The sequence below is a fragment of the Chroicocephalus ridibundus genome, chromosome 10, assembly GCF_963924245.1.
Source record: "Chroicocephalus ridibundus chromosome 10, bChrRid1.1, whole genome shotgun sequence".
In the NCBI taxonomy this organism is placed as follows: domain Eukaryota; kingdom Metazoa; phylum Chordata; class Aves; order Charadriiformes; family Laridae; genus Chroicocephalus; species Chroicocephalus ridibundus.
Genome location: NC_086293.1, coordinates 11,375,763 through 11,399,156, shown reverse-complemented (window position 1 = coordinate 11,399,156; position 23,394 = coordinate 11,375,763). Strand labels below are relative to the sequence as shown.

At 43.4% G+C, this 23,394-nt stretch overlaps 1 protein-coding gene across 4 annotated transcripts in view; it reads left to right on the top strand.

The window, feature by feature from the left end:
• CNTN4 (contactin 4) overlaps positions 1-23,394 on the top strand; it is a 345,846-nt gene that overhangs the window by 244,634 nt on the left and 77,818 nt on the right. For all 4 annotated transcript variants that reach the window (XM_063347948.1, XM_063347947.1, XM_063347946.1 and 1 more), the window contains 3 exons: positions 13,824-14,027; positions 21,967-22,069; positions 22,702-22,886. In XM_063347948.1, coding sequence (XP_063204018.1) covers positions 13,824-14,027; positions 21,967-22,069; positions 22,702-22,886 — 492 coding nt within the window. The remainder of the gene's footprint in view (positions 1-13,823; positions 14,028-21,966; positions 22,070-22,701; positions 22,887-23,394) is intronic.

The window sequence follows — 23,394 nt, the reverse complement described above, 5'->3', positions numbered from 1 at the left end:
GGAACCACATCTCTTTGGCTGAACGAAGGCAAGAGTTAAAGGAAAATAAGTTTTCTGTCTCTGCGGTGCCCGTGTTCTCAATGCACTTGTAAAATTCCATCTTCCCGAAGAGGAGGAGATTCATTAACGCTCAGTTGTTCAAATAACTCTTTCCCATCTGATGCTATTACTCCTGTTGGAAACACAGCCGTGGAGCCTGTGCCTGTGAGCTGAAATGTTGACAGAGAATTATTCTCACATCTTTTCACGTAATGGATGTGTTCAGGTTTTCTTGTTCTCTCCTGCCTTTTTTTTTCCCCCAGTAGCTAGGAGAACTTTTAGTTCTTTTGCACAGCTTAATCAAGTAGAACTAACTAAATTTTAGCATTTGACAGAAGAGATGGCAATTCTGATTTCATCTCAATCTCAGCCTTTCGTGCTGTACGGTAGGTAGTGAAGTGTAGACACCAGACATGTTTTCAGAAAGCACTTTACTGCTAAGACCACTTCTGTGCTCTGCAGAAAAATGATTAGTGCGTGCTTACTCATCTGGTCAGTTTTTCTCTCCTTTCATTATATTTTTTTTTTTTTTTTAAAAGCGATGATGGGCACTTCACGGGCTGGAAACAGTGAAAATGTTTTGGCTGTAAGTCTGGTTGATGGCCTCTCTTATGTGATGAATGGTTTGAGGGGTTTGTCTTGTAAATAATCTGTCGCATAAATCACATCTCGTATTCCCTCATGCTTATACAGCCCCTGCTGCAGAGTGCAAGGAGGAAGGGGAGAAAAATCTGGGAAAACTAATCAGAACAGTGCAGAAGGAAAAAGGCAATTATCAGGCATTTTCATACTATCAAAGGATCAAAGTATGGGGCTTTCGCCCCCCGAGCAGCGCTGCTCGGCAGAGTGCTTTGGAACAGAGTTTTCTTCAGTTGCTGTCAAGTATTTGTGCCCTTTTACTCCCCATCCCATAGTGCCAACCTTACAGTTGTTTCTCTTCTTTGAAGACAGTCACACCGCCTTTTCATTTGTCACTCGTGAAGAATTAAACCTTACTAATAAATGTTTAGAGACGTTGTTGTAACAATGGGAACAAATGTTTTTAATATTCTCCATCGGTGTCCTTACAGTCAACATTAAGCAAAATGTATGTTAGAACTTTGGAAAACTGACGACCTTGAAAGAGGTAATGGAAAGGGAAGAAATTGTGCTAGAAATAGCATATAGTCAAGGAGGCCAAGGACATTTCCACCTAACGTCTACCTAAAAGCTGGGCATTATTTAATTCTGTCCAGATAGCATCAGCGTGCTCTGCCTACTCTGCAAGTGAATGCATCTACATTTCACTGGATGACCAGCTCGGAATGGCTTTGGGCGAGAGCCTTGAAAACATGTTCCTCTAAGTGTTAAATAGGTACCAGATCTTTTTCTTATGGCGTATTCCGATTAATATGAAATCTTTAGAAGGATGGAAAGTTGAATCCTAGAAGTTCTGTTACTTTTCTGTATTTGTTAGCATAAGAATGCTTCTCCTGCCATATTTCTTACGCGGCAAGTGACCTGGAACATTTTATGTCCCCACTCCACTCCAGTAACCTTAATATTCAGTCTTTATTTCCCTGCAGTTTCTTCCAGTGTGGTATGTCCAGAGCTTTTAAAAAATGTTCTTCTTGCACAACGCGTAAGCTCAGGACTGGGTGGTTGCCTCTTGCCAAGCAGGTTGCCAAAGTGCTGAACTACCCCTGCCTTCTCCTTATTCCGGCATTAATAGTTTCTCCTCTTTCTCTTCTATCTTAATGTCTGTGTAAGCCATTGCTGCTTGGTCAGATTTGGTTGCGATTAGTGAGAAGCTAATTTAGAGAGGAATATCTCACAGATGGGTGGGCAACGTGGTTGTAGAAGTTCCATTTCTCTAGGAAACCAAGCAAAAAATCGGCTAAGCTGGTTCTCAGGTTGGTTCAACTATTTGTCAAAATGCTGCAAGCTCATTGAGCAGCTGTTCCTGGAATGCTCCAAAGGTTGGAGACAAAATACAAGCAGGTAAGCTGTCCCTTGGGCTTGAGAAAGAAAAAGGGTCAGAGAAGTATTTTCCATTAGCACTAGTCAGTGATGCTTTCGACATGTTTGAATGTGGCAGTGGGGTCGGTGTTGGCAAATGTGGTACATGCAGCACCAGGAGGTGTCGCAGACCTCTCTGAATCCCAGGGCAGGAGTTAAATCATGGTGTGCATGGATGGTTCTGCTTGCAGGATGCAGGGAATGGTGGAGGGAAGGCTCAGTTTCTGAGCAAACAGGGAAATGCTGCAGTAGGGTGGTGTTCCCCACGAACTGGGGCTCAGCAGCTCACGGGTGTCTTTCCTGGAGTAGGAAAAAATAAAATTTAAACAGAGTTTGTCTAGGTATTGCTCATTGGAGTAGGATGCAGTCTGTATATTGGAGATGTGTGGGAGGTGGAGAAGACCGTGAGGAGAGCAAACAGTGCAGCATCAAAAATACCTGAATCTATTATCGATTTCTTCTCTTAATAGTGACTGCCGCTCACATGTCCTATACAGTAGTCAAATTTCCATGACCAAAGAAGTGTCAACATTTTAAAAGTAGTTTCCAGAGCATAAGCTGTTGAGCTTGAAAAGCTTCCAAGTGACTTATCTCAGGCCAAGAACCAGAAAATAACTTCCCCAAACCTGCCAATTCCTAGTACCTTGCAGCATAACTCTGAGGCGAGGTCCCCGCTCACGAGAAGTGGAGTGATGCTCCTGAACGCTGCGGCTGCGTCTGAGCAGCCTGACAGCGGTTCTTCTTGACAGCCCAAAATTCGGTCGAGGTATCTCTTTCCATAGCAGCTTTACGGAGAGCGGAGGAGTCAGACATGAGGCTTCCTTGGCAGCTCTGGGAGCTGCAGGAGAGCATAATTCTTCTATGTCTGGTTCCACATGTTGAAGATTATTACAGTTCAGCAAAAATGGGTTTCATTAAACTTAAAATCAGGCATATGAAGCTCTCATTTAAATAAGAAGTGATTGAGAGTTGTAACTTCCACTTAAAGTGCATCTCCCATCATTTATTTTTTATACTATGCCACAGTCACTGTTTAAATTATTAAAAGCAAGAAGTAAAAAGCTTCTTGGGAGATAGAAATGGATTAGATTAAAATTAATCTGACATAATCCTTTCTCTAAAACTGCTGATTCAGTTTGTGCACAAATTTATCAACATATTTGAGGATAAGGGGTAAGGATAAATTCTTCCCTAATTTGGGAATGCTTCAGCTCGATATTTCTGACAGCACAGAGAACATGCAGTGCTGTTTTAATTGAGAAATTTGTGAAATTACAAATATTTCCAATAACACAAATGCTGAGCTCAGTTTAGTTTTACGCTACGTTAAGCACCTGAGTTGATGTATGTGATCTACCTCATTTCAGCAGGGATGGGGTTTGTGAGCAAGAGTTGCAGAATAGGGTCGCAGTCAAGAACAGACTTTGGCACAGGCATTCAGACCCAAATTTTCAACTGGTATATGTCATTTATCACCTTCGGTGTTGGCACCACTGCAACCTATCAACCAACCACCTACCATTATACATTGGTGCCCCAGTTGGGCTGTCAAGGACAGGCAGCGAGGTAGGACGTCTCCCGGAAAACTAGAAGGAAAAGGCTCAACTCTTCAGTAAAGACCTTGGAAATACCGAAATAATAAGAAACATGACATTAATGGATTGTTTTATTTATCAGTGACAGCTCGTGACATCTTTAAAAAGAAATCATCTGCGAGCTAGTCATGTGGTTTATTCCCCTGTTCAGTTGCAGTCACCACTAAATGAAGATTGAAATGGTATTGAAAGGGGGTAGAGCTGGGAGGGGCAGGCTAAAGATGAGTGAAACCTGTCGTCTGACAGCATTCAGTCAATAGGCATTTCTTGGAAGTTCTAACATCTTGTGATCTCTTTATAAAATAAATTGAAGATCCGAGTCTAGCTCCCAGGCTCTGCTAACGGCGTTACAACCACCGTTACCCTCCAAACCCGGCCTTGGCTGCCCCCTTCAGACCAAGCTCTCGGAAGTGGCCAGGGCGGATGCTCCGCTTTCAGCTCCCTTGAGATGGTCATAGAAGAAAGTGTGTTGTTGACACAAACACAGCGTTGATATATCTCCACTTTTGCAATAGAATTTGGGTTTCTAGATCCCTGACTGCATATACTGCTTTGTGTAAGTCAATAGTCCTGGCCGTGTGAGCACTCCTTCCTATGGGGGGTGACATTTTGTTGTTGGACAATAAATGGGGGTATTGGTTTGGGCATTTTCTGTTACCTGATACATACAGAATCTCTAAATGTGCAATCATGGTGTTATTTAAATGATATATCCAAATGTGCAACCATGACGCTGTTTAAAAATATATCTAAACGTGCAGCCATGATGTTTTCAGCTGGTAGATATCAAAACACTGTTTATATCATATATCATGTATATGATACTCACATATCAAATATGTGAAGAGACAGTTTTTTTCCTGTGTACTACAGGCGAGTGCCACAGCATCGCAAATCTCAGCAGTGCCTGTCTGTGCAGAGATCTCCCCTAAAGGACATACTGCCCGCACTCCTTGGCCAGATATTTCAACCTTGGAGTTGATCACAATATTAATTCACTGCAGTAAGAAAATTCTCTGCAACCAACTTTCTGTTTTTAAAGGTTTGATCTAATCTCTTATAGCTACAGTAAGAGGCTGATCAAAGGTAGTGAAAGCTGGTATTAAAGGATTAGCTAGGTCACATTGAAATATGTTTTAAAACAAGCCCAGGGACCTTTAGCTTTACTGAAGCAAGTGCACAAAAAGAAGATTTTTAGGCTAACTCTCTCTGACTTTAAACAGAAAACAAACTGGCGGATTAAATCTGTGAGTCATTCCTTAAGGTGATACGTGTAGCACTTTATGTAGAACAAGCCTGGAAAATATAAGCAATGATTGAATCTCGCACAGCAAAAATACAGTGCAGAACTAAAAATCAGTGTAAACACCTTTTATGCAGGTGCCCAGCTTACAGCGTTATTTATTCTCATTTGATGTTTGTCCATAAGTAATTAGCAGCTTCAGTCCAGCCCCTTTTATCTTGTTTTCTGGCCGATCTCTCCTCTCTCTCCTTTCCATTTGCTACTGACAATATCTGCCACAGAGGTACTTTATCTCTGGCTGTCAGGTGAAGATGAGTGTTTCTTTGGAAGGATGTTGATGCCAACTCTGTGGACCATATAAAGCTATTACTCTTTTTTTTTACTGGAATTTCCTCATTGACATCAACGTGCAAATAGAGAGAGCATCATCCAGATCTATACATTGCTCAGTAGGAAAAGCTACGAAATCATCTAGGCGTGAATCGGTGTCACAGGAGACCAAGCAAGCATCTCCTGGCTTCCAGAAGTACAGTGTTGCGTGGTTAGTAGGGGTAAAGGTTGTAGCAAATATATAGCTATTTACCCACTTGTGAGTGCTTTCTGCATTGTTGCTCTTTTTTAAGGTTGGCTTAATGTAGTTACATGGCACATCACATTGTGTGCTTGGTACAATTTTCCTGAAATCTTTATTTCACCATAAATCAGCTGCCGTGACTACCATGGGTACTCCTTTATGCCGGGGATGGTGGTGTTTCATTCCAGGATTACCCATCTGGTCATTTTCCAGGAAGTTTCCTTAGCAGAAATAAGCTTTCAGTTCAGAATTCCTGTCTTCAATGGATCAGTATCACTCTTGGCAAGCCCAGTATCCCAACATTTCGAGTGTCCGAAGCATGATTGTTGGTTGGTGCAGTTCAAGGTTGCATCTCTGTTGGGAAGGGGCATGGTCAGCGGGAGGGACCCTTCCCACAGAGCCTTGTCCAAGAGCAGCTGGGTCACTGCTGGGTTGAGCCTGACTCCAAAAATTTAAATTTAAATCAGAGGTGCATGAAACTGAGTGCTATCAAATCTGATCCTGTCTCTGTTCACCAGTTTTCAGTTCACTGGTGAACTCAAACAAGGTTCACCAGTTTCAGTAAACACCGAACCTGGTTCCCCAAAGGTATCATAAGCCTTTTGGCAAATCCAGGTTGGCTTGGTTTGGGGGTTTTCTTTTCAGGCAAGTCCAGGCTGAGCTGTAGATTTCTGTAAGACAGTTTATGAAGGTTTTCTGACAAAAACCCCTTTTTGTTTCTTCCAAAACACACCAGGATGCATGCTAGGTTGGTGGGGGTGTGGGAGGGTGTCTGCTGCCCATCAGGTGTTTTTGAAATAGGTTTGTGTATTTAACTGTAGTAAATGTAACAGCACAGGACTCCATCTCACAACATTTTCCATTCAGTCATAGATAAAGGCTGCTGTTGATTTTTCTCCCTGAGGGAACATCAAGTTAAAATTTTGTCAAAATCCCTGATGGCACGGTGCAGTAGTCATTAATGTGCCCGGTGCCACGGCAGCCAGCGTGGCCAGCCATCAACTGGGGCTGGAATGTGTTTGTGAGAGATAAGCCAGGTCAATTCTGTGCAGCCATCGAGTATTTAACTATTTTAGAGATACAGAAAAACGGAGATGCAGCAGATACAGGTGATTATTGATTAGGCCTCAGGTAATGAAGACCTCTCACCTTTTTAATTACCCATAAGTGAAGCTGTACATACTGGGCGTCCACACTTCTGACTCGTTACTCTACATGCCATGTACATGTGTGTCCAGTTTTTCAGTTACCATAAACCATCAGTAGCAAACGCACGGGCACAGTTACATTTACAAGAATAATTCCGCCCCCCCCCCCCCCCCCCAAGTAGAAAGGGGCCACTTGCTGTGACCGTCAGTGCGTGGTCAGGAGATGCCAGCAATGCAGCCTACTGTGCAGTCCCATTTCCCCACAGGTGTGTGTTAGACCGTATCGGACCCTGTTAGACCGTATCAGAAGTTGTACACTGTCATCACTGGCGGTTTGTCAGAAAAATTTTGAAAAACCTCAGAGAAGTCATAGTTCTCATGCCTCAGGTTGGAGACATGACCTATCAAAATCTGTTTGTTGCCTTCCATGTCTTTGTGTTGATTCCTATCAGCACCATATCACCACTGGCAACAGAAACTTGTGGTTCTTCCATGCTGTTCCAACTCAAATTTTGCAAACCGATTCACTACTTCACGATTAGCAAAGATTAAGGGCTCGTGCTTTTCCCTGTCCCAGCTGGCAAGGACAGCACACTTCTCTGTCAGAAGACGACGGTTGACTGGCTGGCTGCTGAGTAACTGCGTCAACAGTTTCAGCATAGATGTGGGTTCATCCAAAAATGTATTATTAGCTTTAGATTGATCTTGTTCATTATTCATGATTCTTTTTATTAAAACCTGGTTTTGAGGCACAGAAGCTGTGGTGGGATGTAGCTGGGCAGCCCTATGTGATGGAGAGGGCAGAGCATGGAGTCAAGGGGAGAATAACCAAATGATGTGTGCATCCAAGTTAAATCCTTTAAATTATTTGGCAATTATTTAAGAGGAGAAGATAAAAAACTGATCCAAAGTGCTGGCAGGGCAATGAAATGGTCTGTAGGCCCACAAAAAAAAAAAATACGTACAGTGTGTAATTCATGTAGCTTTACTATTAAAACTGTGAAAGAGAAAAATGGTCAAAAACTGCAGTGCAGTTCCAGCAGACAACTGGTATGGGTGGAGAGGAGCCTCGGGAGTTTGAGTAGGGCCACCTACGTGGTATATTGTGCCAGGGACTAATCTTTCCCTGATAATCCTTTCTTTTTCCCCATTGCACTCTTAGCGTGTTGTGGTGCATCAAGCCTCCTTTCCAGCTCGTGTGATGTTATTCATATTGATTGCTTAATCAAATGGCAGTGAAATTGGAGATCATGAATGTCCCCTACAAGCAGTCAGCAAAATTTAGTAAGCAAGATGCGAATACAAAATGAATTCACAGGACACTCATCAGATAATCAGTTAGGCTTTATCGTTGCTCAAATGATAACCATCAAAACACCCTGTTAGTACCACTCAAGAGAAATTTGAACACCGGAGAATGCAAGCAATCAGAGCAAAAAAAAGAAAAAAACCTCACAAATTATTCACCAAAAGTGGGTCTTTTATGAAGTTTATACAACGTTGCTGTTGACAGAGGCATTATCCACTCAAGCCCGTTGCAGAGGTGTGCGAAGGTGACATTAACGTGGCATTGGCTGCACGTGCTAGGGTTTGTGCCACAGCCATGTTCTGCCGGGGTGAGGCTTCATCCCATGTGACTGAAGCTACAGACGGCAGGTTCTTCCCTCTCTCCATTCAGGGCGATATTATCTTATTTCTGTATAAGGGAAAAACATGTCTTGGCCAGACTTGGTTACGGCTTTGCGATGTGAATGGCTTTTATGAACTGAATGGGGGCGGAAGAAGGGGTACGGTTGGGGTTTTGTATGGCAAAATGTTGTTTTAGTATTTGAATACATAAAATAAATAGCAGGTGTCTGTACTAAATCACATAAAAGCATAATGCTAGATCCAGTTTCTCAGTGTCACCAGTTGCACTGCAGTAGCTGAGGGCTGAAGGGAATAGTTTTTTTCCAGGAAAAACTTATTGGGACTTCCCTATTGCTGTCAGCTGTATGGGGAAAGGCCCCATCTATGACAGGGAAAGCAGAGGTATGGAGTAAAATAGACAGCAAAACTTCAGCACTTCTCATCCATAATAAATAAAAATAACTTCCATTTGAAAAATAAAAAAGCAATCATAATTTTATGGAACTACATGATCAAGGAAAGTTCAAACCTAACTCACAGAGCTGTATTCGCCGTATCTGATTTTAAATTGTCATTTATAACATACAGAAACAAGCCTCACCTTTCATTTCAAAATACCTCAAGATTACGTACAGCTCTTCCAAAACACTGTACTGCTGCAATTAGAGTTTGGGTTGCTTGGGGCTGTTGAGAAGGGAGGGTTTTCTTAATTTGGTATTTCTTTCTTGCCATGTGTAATGAACCATAAGTTTTGTGCATCAAGATTTACAGGAAATGCTGCAAATCTTTTGTTTCCCACTGAAGAACAGTTCCCACCTGTCCAACTTGAGAGTGACATAGTAGGTGATAATATAGAAATTATAGGAATCATTAAAGATTGGATTAATCTCTGTAACTTTCAGTAATGCCTATAAAAAAAAAAGTGTATTGTACCACACTGTTCTTACTAAAAATGATAAATGACCCCTACTTTTTGGCTAATACTAATTTCAAAATTTCATTCTTCTATTCAGCTTTATGGTTACCATAATCTTGATGTTTTAATAGCTTTTCCCATAATGGCTGCAGAGACCTTTTTAAGTGGCAGCTCTGACTTTATGGAAGAGACTTTTTTTTAAAAAAAAAAGAAAAATCAAGAAAAGAGTTTCTTGTACTAAAAGGCAAAGACAAGGCAAAGACAAAATAGTGCGCATGTGGCAAGACAGAAGACCAGAGAACATTATTTTGGCAAACCATATGGTCTAATTATAATAATTACTCATAGCAGAATTTCTGTTCAGCTTCCAGTAACATTTTTTCACCGCTTGCTATCATTCAGAGAAAGTTTAAAATTTACAGTGTCTTTAGCTTTGTTTCTTGTCTTGAGCAGAGAGTGTTTGGGGGCAGCACAGGAGCAACTCACGCTTTAATAGAGTTTAACATCGAACGCTTTAGAAAATTGAGGAGATCTGAACGTGATCGGGAAGAGCAGGCCCGGGAGGGCTGTGTGCTTTGCTGAAGTAAAAAAAAACAAACAGCCAAAACCCATGCAGGAAGGCCAAGTGATGCAACTTCTACTACTTCGCATCTCATTTCGCCCGGGGGGCATGAAGGTGCTGGCCATGCAGCAGCGCCCATCGGGCTTGGCGTCTCCAGGAGCGCAGCCGCCCTGCGTTATTACCACTCTGGTAATAAAATTGAAAAGGCGTATCTTTATACATCCTAAATCTATATTCAAGTGGCTTGAATAATTTATTTCCTTTTTAATTGCTTAAGTTGATGACAACTGCTGGCTGCTCTGTATTTTCTTAAGCTGTGATATGCAGCCGTGCAATAGTGGCAGAGGCCTTGGCATCTATTTTTAAATATTCATTGATACTTGGGTGTGATACAGGTATGTGTTTGCTGTTAGTACTCTTGGTCCAGAAACACAGAGCATCAGGGTTCACTGAAATGCATGGAGAGAGCAACTGGTGTGAGCTAGCCTCTGAAAGGGATAAAAGGATTAAAGAAAAAGGCTTCTGGCTTCTTTTTTCGTATTGCTGCCACGCACACTTCAGTAAAACAACTTTGAAAAGGGCAACTTGAGTAAAAGGCTGTCAGTGGAGCTTTGAGTCCAGCCTGTACCTGTCTGATGTTGCAAGGATGAATGTTTGAGGTGTATAGCCTGCCTGCCACATGCTGCCTATCGTGTTCTCCTGCCCATCACTAGCCCAGAGACGTAAATATTAATGGTAAGTGAACTGTGTTATCTCTATGGGATTGACCTGCTCCTGAAAGCCTCTTTGCAGTGGCAGGGGAGGGAGCGTGAAGAAAAGCTTCGTGGTCTGCGGGTGTGCAGTGGGCTTTCCTGCCACGTACCTAATTTGGGGGTGATTCACAGCTCTGCGCGTTTGTGCCCGTTGCTTGCATCATCCATCTCGGCCAAAGTCCAGTCAAGCTTCTGCTAACACGCCTGTGTGCTCCCCTCCTTTACCTCCACTGCTCTTCACCAGCCCAAATTTTCTGTAGGCTCCTTTGCTATAGATGAGGGATGTTGACTAATTTAGGACACTCTTCCCTGTCTCTGTTGTCTTTGTTCTGGACCAGTAGAGCAAATACCTAGCAGCGTGGGTCCTTGCGAACAGAAACCTGCATTCTTTTGGCAAAAGGAAATCCATTTTTCTACTTCTAGCACATGCTATGGTGGTAGTGTGGGTATTCCAAGTGCATGTAACGCATCAGCATGGGTTTGTGTAGATGAAAAATGCACTTTATGTAGTTGGTATAGCAAGAAAAGATTTGGGGTTGAATGTCTTCCATCTGGTGATGGCTTGAGCCAGGGCGTATAGACCATCTGTACCAAAAATGTACAAGTAACTTCTCCATCCTCCTGTCCTTGCTGATAATCATTACAGAAGTGAAGATAAGCCACCCAAAAATCTTCATCTCATTCTGATCTATCATGGAAACCCAGGTCATCAGGGCAATGAAGACCAGTACGGTATCGAAGTCCAAGATGGATCTTTGCGGTGGATGACCAGGCAGATGCTCTGCTGCTGGTGGTGGGATGGCAGCTGGTGGAGTTCCTGCCTGTCTTTAAAAAAGGCAAATATGGGTCAGAAATCTTCTGGTAATAGTCTGTGTTTGAGAGACCTACTTGAATGTGCTTTAAAAGGAGAAATTAAAATTGTTGTAAATGAGGCAAAATTAAATGAAAAGGCCGCCAAATTAGAAAGGAGAAGTTTGTAATAAATTCCTCAAGGATGTAGAGTCTAATGTGTGATTAGAGAACCAGGAATTGCCTGTTACTGCTTGTTCTTTGTACGGGAAGACTCCGTAGCTGTAACTTTGGTAAATGTTTCAATCGTGCACAGTCACCAGGAGCCATCTCAGGCTGGATTTTAAGTGTCTGTTTACACAGTTGTTAGAAATTGCCTATGGGATGTGAACTGTCTATCACTTCCAGAGCAATTAGTATGTGAAACCTTATCAAAAGAAATCCGTCAAGTTTGAAAAGCCATAAATATTGCACTAGGATCTCTAAGGAAATCAAAGTGAGTTTGATATAGTATTTATTTACATGTTGCTACACAAGCAAATGCACTTAAAGATGCTCTAGTCAGCGTCATTCCCTGTGCTCTATATTTGTTGTAATGAAAGGAAGGCAGAGGTGAAACATCAGAGCTTCATTATGTGCCTCATTTTTAGGTGGCCAAATTAACAGTTTGAAGATGGCTTTTGGGCAGATTTTGATGTTTTGTGCGCTATAGAAATAGGTCTCCTTTAGTACCCCCTGTGTTGAATTCCTCTGCATGGAGGGATCCCAGAGCATCACCATTTGATGTTCTCCTTAATTAGACCTCTCTACTATTGCACAACTTTACATTTGCCTTCTGCTCTCCTGTGACCTGCTCAGCCAGGATTTCCAACCTAGCACTCAGCTCAAATGACACAAATATACAAGACTTTTAAGTAAGGCAGAGGCTAGGAAAAACCACTACAACGATCACAGGATTGGAAAGCCTGTCTTGAAAATTAGGGTAGAAGGGCTCTTGATGGCTCTCACCAGCAAAGAGGCAAGAACACTTTCAGCTGAAGGCATCATTAGCCCAGAAGCACATAGCTATAGACTAGTAATGAAAATATTTAACCTGGAAATTAGAGGGTTCTTAGCAATTAAAGTAATACCAATTTACGACAGAAAAGTAGGAACCAAAAACCTTGCTGCTTCTAGGGTGTAATTATGACTACGACTACGTAACCTTCTGGGGAAGGATAGGCTGGGAAGGGGATTGTTGATCCAGAAAGGTCTTCCCAGTTTTGTGATTTTCTGAGGAATGTGTGGTCAATTCACCACTGCACAGTCGATGCAAAATGCTGCCGTACCGCGGAGCTCGGGGGGCTCTGGTGGAAACCTGCCGTGTGAAGATTCACTCACATCTAAATGCCTCTGTGCATTCCAGGGCAGCGATGTTTATTTGCCTATTGCTGGATGGTTCTGGAGGAACAAGATAATTGTTCACCAAGAGTAAATTAAGAAAAAAACTTAACTACTTGCAGAAAATAATAAGCCAGCTGAGAAGTGGTACCTTGTTTGCTCTGAGTATCCTCTTGACATCAGCATGAGGTTACTTATAATTAGATGCACATGTGTAAATATGATGATTAGATATTCCTACATAAACATAATTATCATATCTTCCTAAAAGTCTAAGCAGGCATTTTACAATCCTGTTGTTAAAAATAAATAAATAAAAGCCAACAATCTGCACTCAGCCTCTTATAGATGTAAACAGTGGAACGTGAGGGCAGAATGTATTTTCCAAAGTACCTAATGGTAGTTGAGGTCAATTACAGTTATGACTCATTAGAGTATTAAACTAAGAATATGCTTTTTAGCATAATTAGTGTTCCCTTGGAAAACTACAGCAACTTGTATTCACTTTAGTTCTTCAAGCATTTTCAGAATGTTTGGGCATTAGTCTTAGGCAAATATAATAGGGTTATATTGTATTGACCTCACTTACAAACTCTGCAACCACTTGCGGCATCTCTCTCGCTCATTTTTTTTATTGCTCAAATAACTTCCAAAGATGACTTTTAAAACACAGAGTGCTATCTAATTACTCATACAGAAGATTACAGTGGCTTAATTTAGTGTTCGGGTTTTTGCTGATTCAGAAATTCCAAAGGAATAAAACGTACAGTGTGTGGTTACATGGCTTGGCAGATTCTTCCTCCAAACTGTCTTTTAAGGAAAAAAAAACTAATAAGAGAAAAAAAGTCATGAGTTTGGCTGAAATGTTCGTGAGGAAAAGGTGAGATTCTTGTAAAATGCATTATATTCTGGCTGGGAAGAATTTGAAGGAGCAACAAGAATATTAGATTCATGTGCAGGCTCAGAAGTGTCACAGTTGGAAATTTATATTTGTAGCCGTAAAGATGAGAACTTGCAAAATGTTAGCCTTTTTATCATTTCGTGGGCTGTGATATATCCAATTTCTCTAACGAAAGGGGCCAGGGAGAATATCATTTTCAGGGCTTTAGCTCCAAGTTGGGATGGAGCCCGGCCTCAGCCCATGCCCTGTGGGCTTGTGCACCATGTCACTGACACTGGTGGGACCTTGTGCTTCCAGAGCTCACCTACGCGTGGATCTTCAACGAGTACCCCACCTTCGTACACCAGGACAATCGCCGCTTCGTTTCCCAAGAGACTGGGAATTTGTACATCGCAAAGGTGGAAGCTTCAGACGTGGGCAACTACACGTGCGTGGTGACAAACATGGTGACCAACAGCAGGGTCCTGGGTCCCCCCACCCCGCTCATCCTTCGGAACGACGGTAGGACTTAGGGGAGGGGAATGGGGGGCCGGGGTTGGAGAGGTTGTTTTGTTCCCTTTGACTGGCTGTTACCCAGAAATTCAGAAATGGCCTGAAATATTTATATTGGAGTAAAGGGAGAGATTCTCCCCTTTGCAGAGATTGAGTGAGGCTGGAGACCTCTGCTTTAGCCTTGGTTCAAAGTCATAGGCAGTGGCGGGGTTTATGATGCTGTGGCCAGGGTTGCTCTTCCTATCACTGGAAGAACTCTCAGCATCAGGCAATAATTGTGAAAGAAAAACACTTGGTGACACTTGGCCAAAGACAGGAAACAAAATAGATTTTAGAGTTTGGATATGCTACGGTTTTGCTCATTTCATGCAGCCCAGAAGTGAACAAAAGCACTTTGTTGTTTCGGTAACTGTTAGCTCAGGCTGTATTTCCCAGCAGAATTAGTGCTATTTTTAGTAGTCTGTGGAATAATACAAAAAAGCAAGAAGAAACCAAAGAAGGATTTCTAAACTTATACAGAGAATTGATTTGTATCGTTGTCATTTTTAAGTAGATAAGAAAAGTAAATTTGCATGTTAATTTGCAATTAAAATTAATTAAAATGTGTCTGTTTAAAGGATAGCAGTTAGGACATTTGTTCCAGAAATAGAAATGCATTATTAGAAATTTCTTCTAGAAGAAGATCCATTGTCACCCAGTGGTATTTGACAAAAAGTCCTTGCTTGTAAAATACGGGCCCGCTGGTGCCAGCCTCAGGCTGGTGGCCGTCCCCTTCCCATTAACACGGTTCCTGCGGACGGGAAGTTTGGAAACATTGTCGGTGATGGGAAAGGGGAGAAGACGGCTGCTTTTCCAGCTCAGTGCCAGGTCCTCTCTCTGTTACAGGGGGGGCTGCACCTCTGTAAACACTGTGACAGTAAATCTGTCCCTCTGAATCCAGAATAAGTCATCTAATGTATGAAAGATAAAGAGGAATATTTAAATTTCTCTCATATTAACATTTTGAGTGTTGAAGAGGAAATATTTCTAAGTGTTACGTTAACGGGACTTTTATGCAGCCCTTACCTAGCTGAAAGTGCTTCCATGTATCACAGTCGAGCTCAACATCTGCCTCCAGTCCGAGGTGGGGCGATGCTGGGGTGATTGGTAGGTGCCTGATTGTGAAGTGCCTCCTCACCAAGGGCTTTCCCCAGTGCATTGCTCCTCCGCGCGCTCCGCTTTATTTACAGGGACCGATTGCCTTCCTGAGGTAATTCACAGGAACGCTCTCCCATTCCTTTGAAGTGCACTCTGCTGTTTATTAAAGATATGAAACTTTAATTGAACCTCTGAGGGGCTGGGGAATAACATTCCTGAGTTAAACAGGGAAGGTGCTGTTGTACTTGAAACTGAACGTGGGCTAAATGTGTATTTTAAAATAGGATTGCACTAGTATCATAGGCAAGCTTCATTTTAAAACTCAGCTGGTCTCAATTTTTCGTTCCATGTAAAGGAACCTTATAAAATTCAAATATAACTCAATATCACACTTGAAAAATTATATATGTTGCTTCACGAGTGTGAACAACAGAAGTGAGGAAAATGCGAGGCACATCGTGCTTCCACTGGGAAAGTTGTCTTGTTTATCTTTTGCGTTCATACCTAACATGTCCAGTATATCTTAATATATATGACATGTTATTTTCCTTAGAACACTTAATCATTAAATTAGTAGGCTTGGAGGGTAGCTCATCAACAATTAATGTTTCAGTCCCATTTAATTTCAATTAGTGAGTTAAGTGGAAAAAAATTAATAACGTACCTCTCCCGATTAATTTACGCATACTGAGCTGCCCCCCTGCGTGGCTCTGGCAGCGCGGGAGAAGGGACAGGGTGTCCCCTGTTCCCTGGCAGCTCCCCAGTTACGGAGGGGCTGATGCAGCTCTGAGCCCCCTCAGCCCTGGGCTGGCATCCCAGCCAGCATAGTCCGACCTCCTCCAGTGCATCCATAAAATTGATTGTTGCTAAAAGTTTCTAATTTATTGTCTGGTTGGCTTCATATTGATTCACTTCTTGTGAATGCTGAAGAAATTCAGGCACTTTACAAAAACCTCCTTGTGAAATTTCTGGGTTGTTTTTCAAAATGAAAGTGATTTTTAAACTCCAAAACATTTTTGCTGTCATGCAGAATTAATTATGGGTCTCTGCAGTTGATGCATAGCCCCGTTACTTTGAAAGAAACAAATGGTGGAGCAAGATACTATCCAAAAGAAATACTGGTCATGTAGAACTAAGAATAGCACCTATATTTGGTTTTTTAATTATTTCACACTGAGAAAGAGAGAAAAAGACAAGATTTTTTCCTTTTGTGCTGATGATAATCTCTCACTCAAAAACTTTAAATATTCCCGATCCCAGAGCTGTGGGAAGAAAACAGAGTTTGGATGCTCACAGTTTGGCTGGCCCTGTGCTGTTCAATATCAAGAATTTCAGTTGTTTTAACAGATCATAGAATCGCAGAATGATTTGGGTTGGAAGGGACCTTAAAGATATCCAGTTGCAAACCCTGCCCTGCAAACACCTCCCACCAGACCATGTTGCTCCAAGCCCCGTCCAACCTGGCCTTGAACACCTCCAGGGATGGGGCAGCCACAGCTTCTCTGGGCAACCTGGGCCAGGGGCTCACCACCCTCACAATCCAGAATTTCTTCATGAGATCTCATCTAAATCCACCCTTTTCCAGTTTAAAACTGTTCCCCCTTGTCCCATGGCTCCCCTCCCTGCTCCAGAGTCCTTCCCCATCTTTCCTGTAGCCCCTTTAGGTACTGGAAGGGGCTCTAAGGTCTCCCCGGAGCCTTCTCTTCTCCAGGCTGAACCCCCCCAACTCTCTCAGCCTGTCCTCCCAGCAGAGGGGCTCCAGCATCTCCGGGGCCTCCTCTGGCCCTGCTCCTGTGCTGAGGACTCCAGAGCTGGATGCAGTACTCCAGGTGGGGTCTCACGAGAGCAGAGTAGAGGGGCAGAATCACCTCCCTCGACCTGCTGGCTGCGGTTGTGTGTATGAATTAGGTGGTGGGTATTCTTTCTGTAGCCACTGTTGGAATTGGAGCTACTGAAGAGCTCCGGTTCTCCGGGCGCAGCTCGCCACTGCAGGGCTGGCTGTGCGGGACGCAAGAAGCAGCGAACCTCACCCACCAGAACCCTGAGGTTTCTTTTCACATTCTTCTTCAATTTATGGCAGTAATTTTTCTAGACTTGATCATGAATCATTTAGGCTTTTTACGTTGAATACCTGCCATCTTTGTCGTGGTTATTTTACTTGAATGTAATCATGCTGGAAAAAACAGCTTTTCAGCATGTTTTTTCAAGCACTGCTTGCTTTGCAGTGCCAGGCTGTCGAACTGTAATCTGTAAGAGGAAAAGATACAGGTGTAGGGGATGAAATCAGATCCTGTAGGCAGATTGCATTCCCCACCTGTGCCTTTTGTGCTTCTCTTTTGCTAGTTTTCAGCTGCGAGGCTCTGGAGTTATAGATCTCCTGATGTTGTTTGCAGTGGCTTTTTGTAACTGGCGGTACATGCTCTTGTTGGCAGAACCCAGGTTCCTTCCCCTGTTGCTGTGCTGTGGAAGCAGGAGGTGGCTCTTATCCCATTAGTTATCCCCAGATAGCTTTTGCTCCTTGGAGTGATAAATATCGTAGGGGGTTACGGGGTGGTGGTAGGAACAGACGGTGCTGAGGCAGCTGTCGCGGTCAGTGTCAGCTCAGACTCTCAGTGTCTATGGACAGAGGTTATCTGATGGTGATAAATACAGTGTACAAAGTACAGTCTGTGCTGGGAAAAGAATGTTTTTCCTCTGTCCCTCTTAATTCCCTCCCATAAATGCATGCGATCACCCCCTATTTAAATATTTTCATGTAACTGTATGGATTTGTGGTGGTGAGGATGCTTGTGGTCCAGGTGGACAGAAGATTTAAATACGATATTCTGTAAGTGCCACAGTCCCCAAAACCTGCACATTTACTGTTTGGGACCTGTCCTTCTGAAATGCGTCCCCGTGTTCCAGCACAAGTCTTGAGGAATGACAAGCAGCTCTCACATTGTGTAAATACTAGTGTATTAAAAGGAAAAAATAAAAGATTTTATGGTTTTCTAGTTTTCCCAAGGTATTGAGGATGTGTTTCAGCTTGGCTTCTGCGGGGATGGGAGTTACTCCTGACTCATACCAGTTGGCACCAGTTGTGGAGGAAGGGGTCTCTGAGCTATTTTCATGATGGGAAATAAAATAAATAGCTAAATGTATATGGCACCAAGGGCTGAGAATTATCCTGGAGCCTGCAGTAAAGTGTCCACGAGGATTGTAGCACTTACTGCAGCTCACACAGAAAAAAGTATTTAAATTTGAATGTCTCTTTCCCAAACAAGCTGTCTGGCAGCTCGTCGTGGAATATGGACTGGAAAGAGGGAGGAAAAGGAACAAACCTGCAACACTCTCTCCTCCATTTAATAAACCGGTGTCCGTCATCTGGCTGCCCCTGGCTGCCCTGTCCCCTCGAGGCCACGGTTTCTGCACCGTGTCCCCTGAAGGGTAGTGGGGGTGCCATCCCCACTGCCACTACAGCACCTTTGGGACCCTCTGGGCCATCCCCACCCAGCAGCAAACACCAGCCAAAGCCTCTTGGGAGCACCCAGGGGTTCACAGCCGCCGCTCTTGCAGTACTTTACTTCTTTTTAAAATGCGCTTTGAATTTTTTACATCAGAATTAAAACAGTAATAGTAGGAAAGAACTGAAATAGTCCTGGAATAAAATTACCATCAGCGGCAGCTGTATGGGCCAATTAAACTTTAACATTTCACAGGTGTTGTCAGGAAATGCATATCATCTCCTCAGACAAATTAGCTTGCTTTTGAATTCCTGGGACTTTCATCCAAAAGCATGTTTTTAAGCCTTGAAATTGGAAGAAAACTACAAAAGCCTCTGAAATGGAAACACGTAGAGCATCTGATATGCCATGACACTGGAAGCGTTCTCCAAGCGACAAACCTGATGTCTGTTTTGGTCTTTTATTTTCTCCCCTGTCCCTTCCACTTGCACGGCTAAGTCAGATGTTAAATCACCCAGGAGCAGCAGGAATAACAAGGACTGTCTGCGTGGGAATGGTCTTGGATTCGGGATGGAGATATCTCAACTGCACGGAGGTTTCTCCTATAAAGCAGAGACAGCAGGACTCCCAGCATACCCTATATATATATATATGTAGGAAGGTTATAATTGCACTGGGAGCCTTGTGATTTTTCCAGGTACGAGTCCTGGTTTTTAAGTAGTTGGAGTTTGCAGTATTGCTGGTAAAACAGCTGCCCTCGGAGTTGTAAGAGGCAGCAGTAGTTGCCAGAGCTGCAGGGCTGTGGGTAACGGTGGCCATGGCTGATGTCCTGCAGCCCCAGGTAGCCTTCCCTTCCCAGTCTGGGGTTTCATCACCCTGGGATTAGAGCTCTCCTGACCCAGCCCAAGGCAAAGAAACAGGAACACTAAGAGGAATGAGTGAAATCAAGGCCAAAACAATCCATTTTTCCTCCCTCCCATTCCTATCTCTTGCTCTGTCAGGTCAATAACATATTAATAATACATTCTGCCTTAATTTCCCAAGTAGCCCGTTGGTGTCACGCACCACTGTACAGCCTGCTTTGCCGCAGGGCATGGAGTTCCTGCTTCAGCAGTGGAGGGGGTGCAGAAGGATGTGTCTCGGGTGTCAATATGGGGTCAGACTCTTCTCAGTGGTGCCTGGTGACAGGACAAGGGCAATGGGCACAAGCTGGAACACAGGAAATTACGTCTCAACATGAGGAAAATCTTCTTTCCTTTGAGGGTGGCAGAGCCCTGGCACAGGCTGCCCAGAGAGGCTGTGGAGTCATCTCCTCTGGTGATGTTCAACACCTGCCTGGACGCGTTCCTGTGCAGCCTGCTCTGGGTGACCCTGCTCTGGCAGGGGGCTGGACTAGATGAGCTCCAGAGGTCCCTGCCAACCCTGACCATCCTGTGATTCTGTGAACTGTTCTCATGGATTTTGCTTGTTGAGGACTGGTTTGTAGCTGGCCCATTGGTGGGCAGGCAGCTCCTGGGGTTGGCTCCCTTTCTCCTGTGCTATTTGACCGCTGTGTCGTCTCCCCACGGCTTGTCGGATGGCTGCTGACGGAGCCTGCAGAGCGGGTCTGGGGGAAGCTGCATCCCCTCTGCTCATGCCCCTGGGCTGTGGTGGGGGGGCTGGTGGCACAGGCACTGAGGAGCTCTTCAGCCATCTCGAGGAGGGTGATGGAGATCGTAGTTTTTTCAAGTCTCCAGCCTAAAAACCAGCAGCTGCTTGAATCCTGTCAGGCTTTCATGGGAAACGTATCCTCAAAAGCTGTTCCTCTGCCAGATTTGCAGTCTTTATCATAGAACGTGGAAATACTGTCCTGGGAAAAGATCTCAATAAGTTCCAGTATCGGCAAAACGGTGCTGCTGCTCCCAGACGTTCACACCCAGCCTTGCCTTTGGACACCGCTGGGCAGGAGCTGGGCTTGGCTTGGCTGAAGGTTGCCCAGCAGATGTTTAACATGGTGTCTGGAGAAATTTAGGCAAGATTGCAAAGATTTGGAAAGTCACAATGGGGAGAACAGAGAGGAATTTCGATGATGTTAACTGTAACGGACATTTCCAGCCCTTCAGAGCTGCAGAGTTAATGCGCAGAGGGCTAACGAGCAGCGTGCCCCTAATTCTTGTTTGTATAGTGTGTAAATGCTGGAGTGCTGACACAGACTCGTGGGTTTGCTGCTATATGTGCTGGCCAGGACATGACTATGGAGAGAGTGTTCATATTGTTAATAAATGCATTTAATTTTGATGACTGACATTGTGCGGCAACTACTCTTTATATAGCATAGTAGTAATGCTTATTTGCAATTAGCGGGTTGGAATAAAGATGATGTAACGTGCTGTTGCACCAGAACAGGTAATATACAGGTCAACAAGTAAAGGTAGACTTGGTGTAAGCCCTCATACTGAGCATTTTCAGCTTCAAAACCGTGAAAAAGTCAAGAAAAAAGACTTTTCCTGCATCCTCTTTGCAAAGCAGAGGGACAGAAAGCAGCACAGCGATTACGGGCCACCATAAGCAGCCCTGGCTTACCTTGGTATCTCCGCCAACTCGTGCTATCTCAATTCTGTATTTCCCAGGCTCTCCCATTTCTCTGTTTGTGCCTACTGGTGGGTTTCGTCTGGTCTGATCCAGCACCGCTCGTCACCAGCCCCGTGCTTGGCCAACGGCCAGGAAGTGCCGCGCAGTGAAGATTTAAACTGCAGTCATCAATTAGCTGATAATCACTATTGGTGAAATTATATGTGCCGGTTTTAAGACAGTACAGTGACTAGAAATGTAGCCATTTATCATGAATATAATGGCCTTTTTATGTGCGCAAATTTTTAAACACAATTTCATAAAGAGGCTGCCACAGTACATGATTTACTGGGGCAGTAAAAATAAAGAAATTACCCGAAGAGTATGTGATCTCTGCGCATCTAAATCCTTGAAGTTAATAGAAGCCTTGATTAGCTCCAGTGCTTTTAAAACTTTTTCTAATCGCTATTTGTTCCGCATTTCATTTTCTAGAAGGTGGTGAACCTCCCTTATTATTGCTTTCCTTATTTCACAAGTTACCTGCAAAAAATCCTGAATATTCAAAAGCAAAAAGTAACAGAGCCATGAAGAAATTTTAATCTTTGGCAGATGGTGTGGAGCGCTGGTTCAGATTTTCCTCTGGCAATAAATGGGAAAAGAGCCCACACTACACGGCTGTTAGAAACAGGCCATGTTTAAAATGAATGGATTAATTGGGCAAGTAATGATGTATAGAACAGCTCTGCGCTAGCACGGGAACACTTGTGAATTTATTGCAAAAATTCACCCAAGCCTTAGCATCTATTTTATGTTCACAGGGGTGATGGGGGAGTACGAGCCGAAAATAGAAGTGCAGTTCCCAGAAACGGTTCCATCTGCGAAAGGAACAACAGTGAAACTGGAGTGCTTTGCCTTGGGGAAGTAAGTTTTGATCCATTATTATTATTCCTCGAGCTTCTCACTTTCTCAGTGCTGCACTGTAGAGTTTGCCAGACTTGCTAGTCCTTCACTTTGCTCGGCAGGAGTGAGTTACTGCGAGCGTTCATAGCAGATGGGGGACTTGGGGAGCAGGGGCTTTGCTCACTGAAAATGTAAACTCCCAAGAAAGAGAGAAGATGTAACTTATTTTGTAAAGATGTGTGTGTTTGTGCATCTCCTGTTCTGAGGTCTCATGCAACACTTAAAACACCTCTTGTTTCTAGAGTAAACACTGGCAACACTTCCAAAATAAAATGTGGGACTGGTAGGAAAATGGGTGTATTGTCACAGCAGAACTCAAAATTCAACTTTGTCGAAACAATATTTTTATAATACACAGTCTTCTGCTTTTAAGACTGTGAGCGGTACATACACCATTGGTATACATATGTATATTTATATTATATACAAGCCACCCATAATAAAATTGCTCCAGATCCTGTGCCAGAGTCTTCAGACTGACCATGTCTTCATCATCCTCAAACATGAAGCAGTGTTAAGTTGATCAGACAAAAGCAGGACAAGACACACAGCTTTTTCTACAAGTCTTATTTTGCTTTACTTCTCTTCTTTAGCCCAGTCCCTACGATTAGCTGGAGGAGGGCGGATGGGAAGCAGATACCCAGAAAAGCCAGGAGACACAGATCAAGTGGACTTCTTGAAATCCCAAATTTTCAGCAAGAAGATGCTGGGCTTTACGAGTGTGTAGCTGAAAATGTGAGAGGGAAAAATGTGGCACGAGGACAACTGACATTTTATGGTAAGCAGTCTGCTTGCTTTCAGGGGGGTTATTTTAGCAAGAGCAATATCAAGGAAATATTTTGTGAGAAAGTAATTTTGGGGGGTATTTTTAAAATTACTTTCTTTTACAAACTGCACATCTCAAAAAGAGTGTAATTTTAGATAAAACCTCTCTGAATGGTGCATATTAATTGAGAATCCGAGCAGCTGGAACAAAAGCGCGTCACTGGAAGGACATTGGCCTGGTAACATGCAGAAAACACTCGCAAGCGGCTTATTTGCCGCCTTGTGGCTGTGAGGGTAAGCAGGTGATTCTGGTGGAGCATCGTGGTGGTTACGCCTTGGGATTTATTATGGATGTGTTGCCCCAGCTTGTGTTGATAAATGTTAATTGGTTATAACCAATTAAGGACTGCTTTCAAGAGGGGTTAGTGGCTGCACAGCCTGGAGAGCTGGGATTTAACCCTGCTGGAGCTGGCAGAATCCTCTCCACCCAAAGATGTTGTAGACTCACATCACAGCCATTG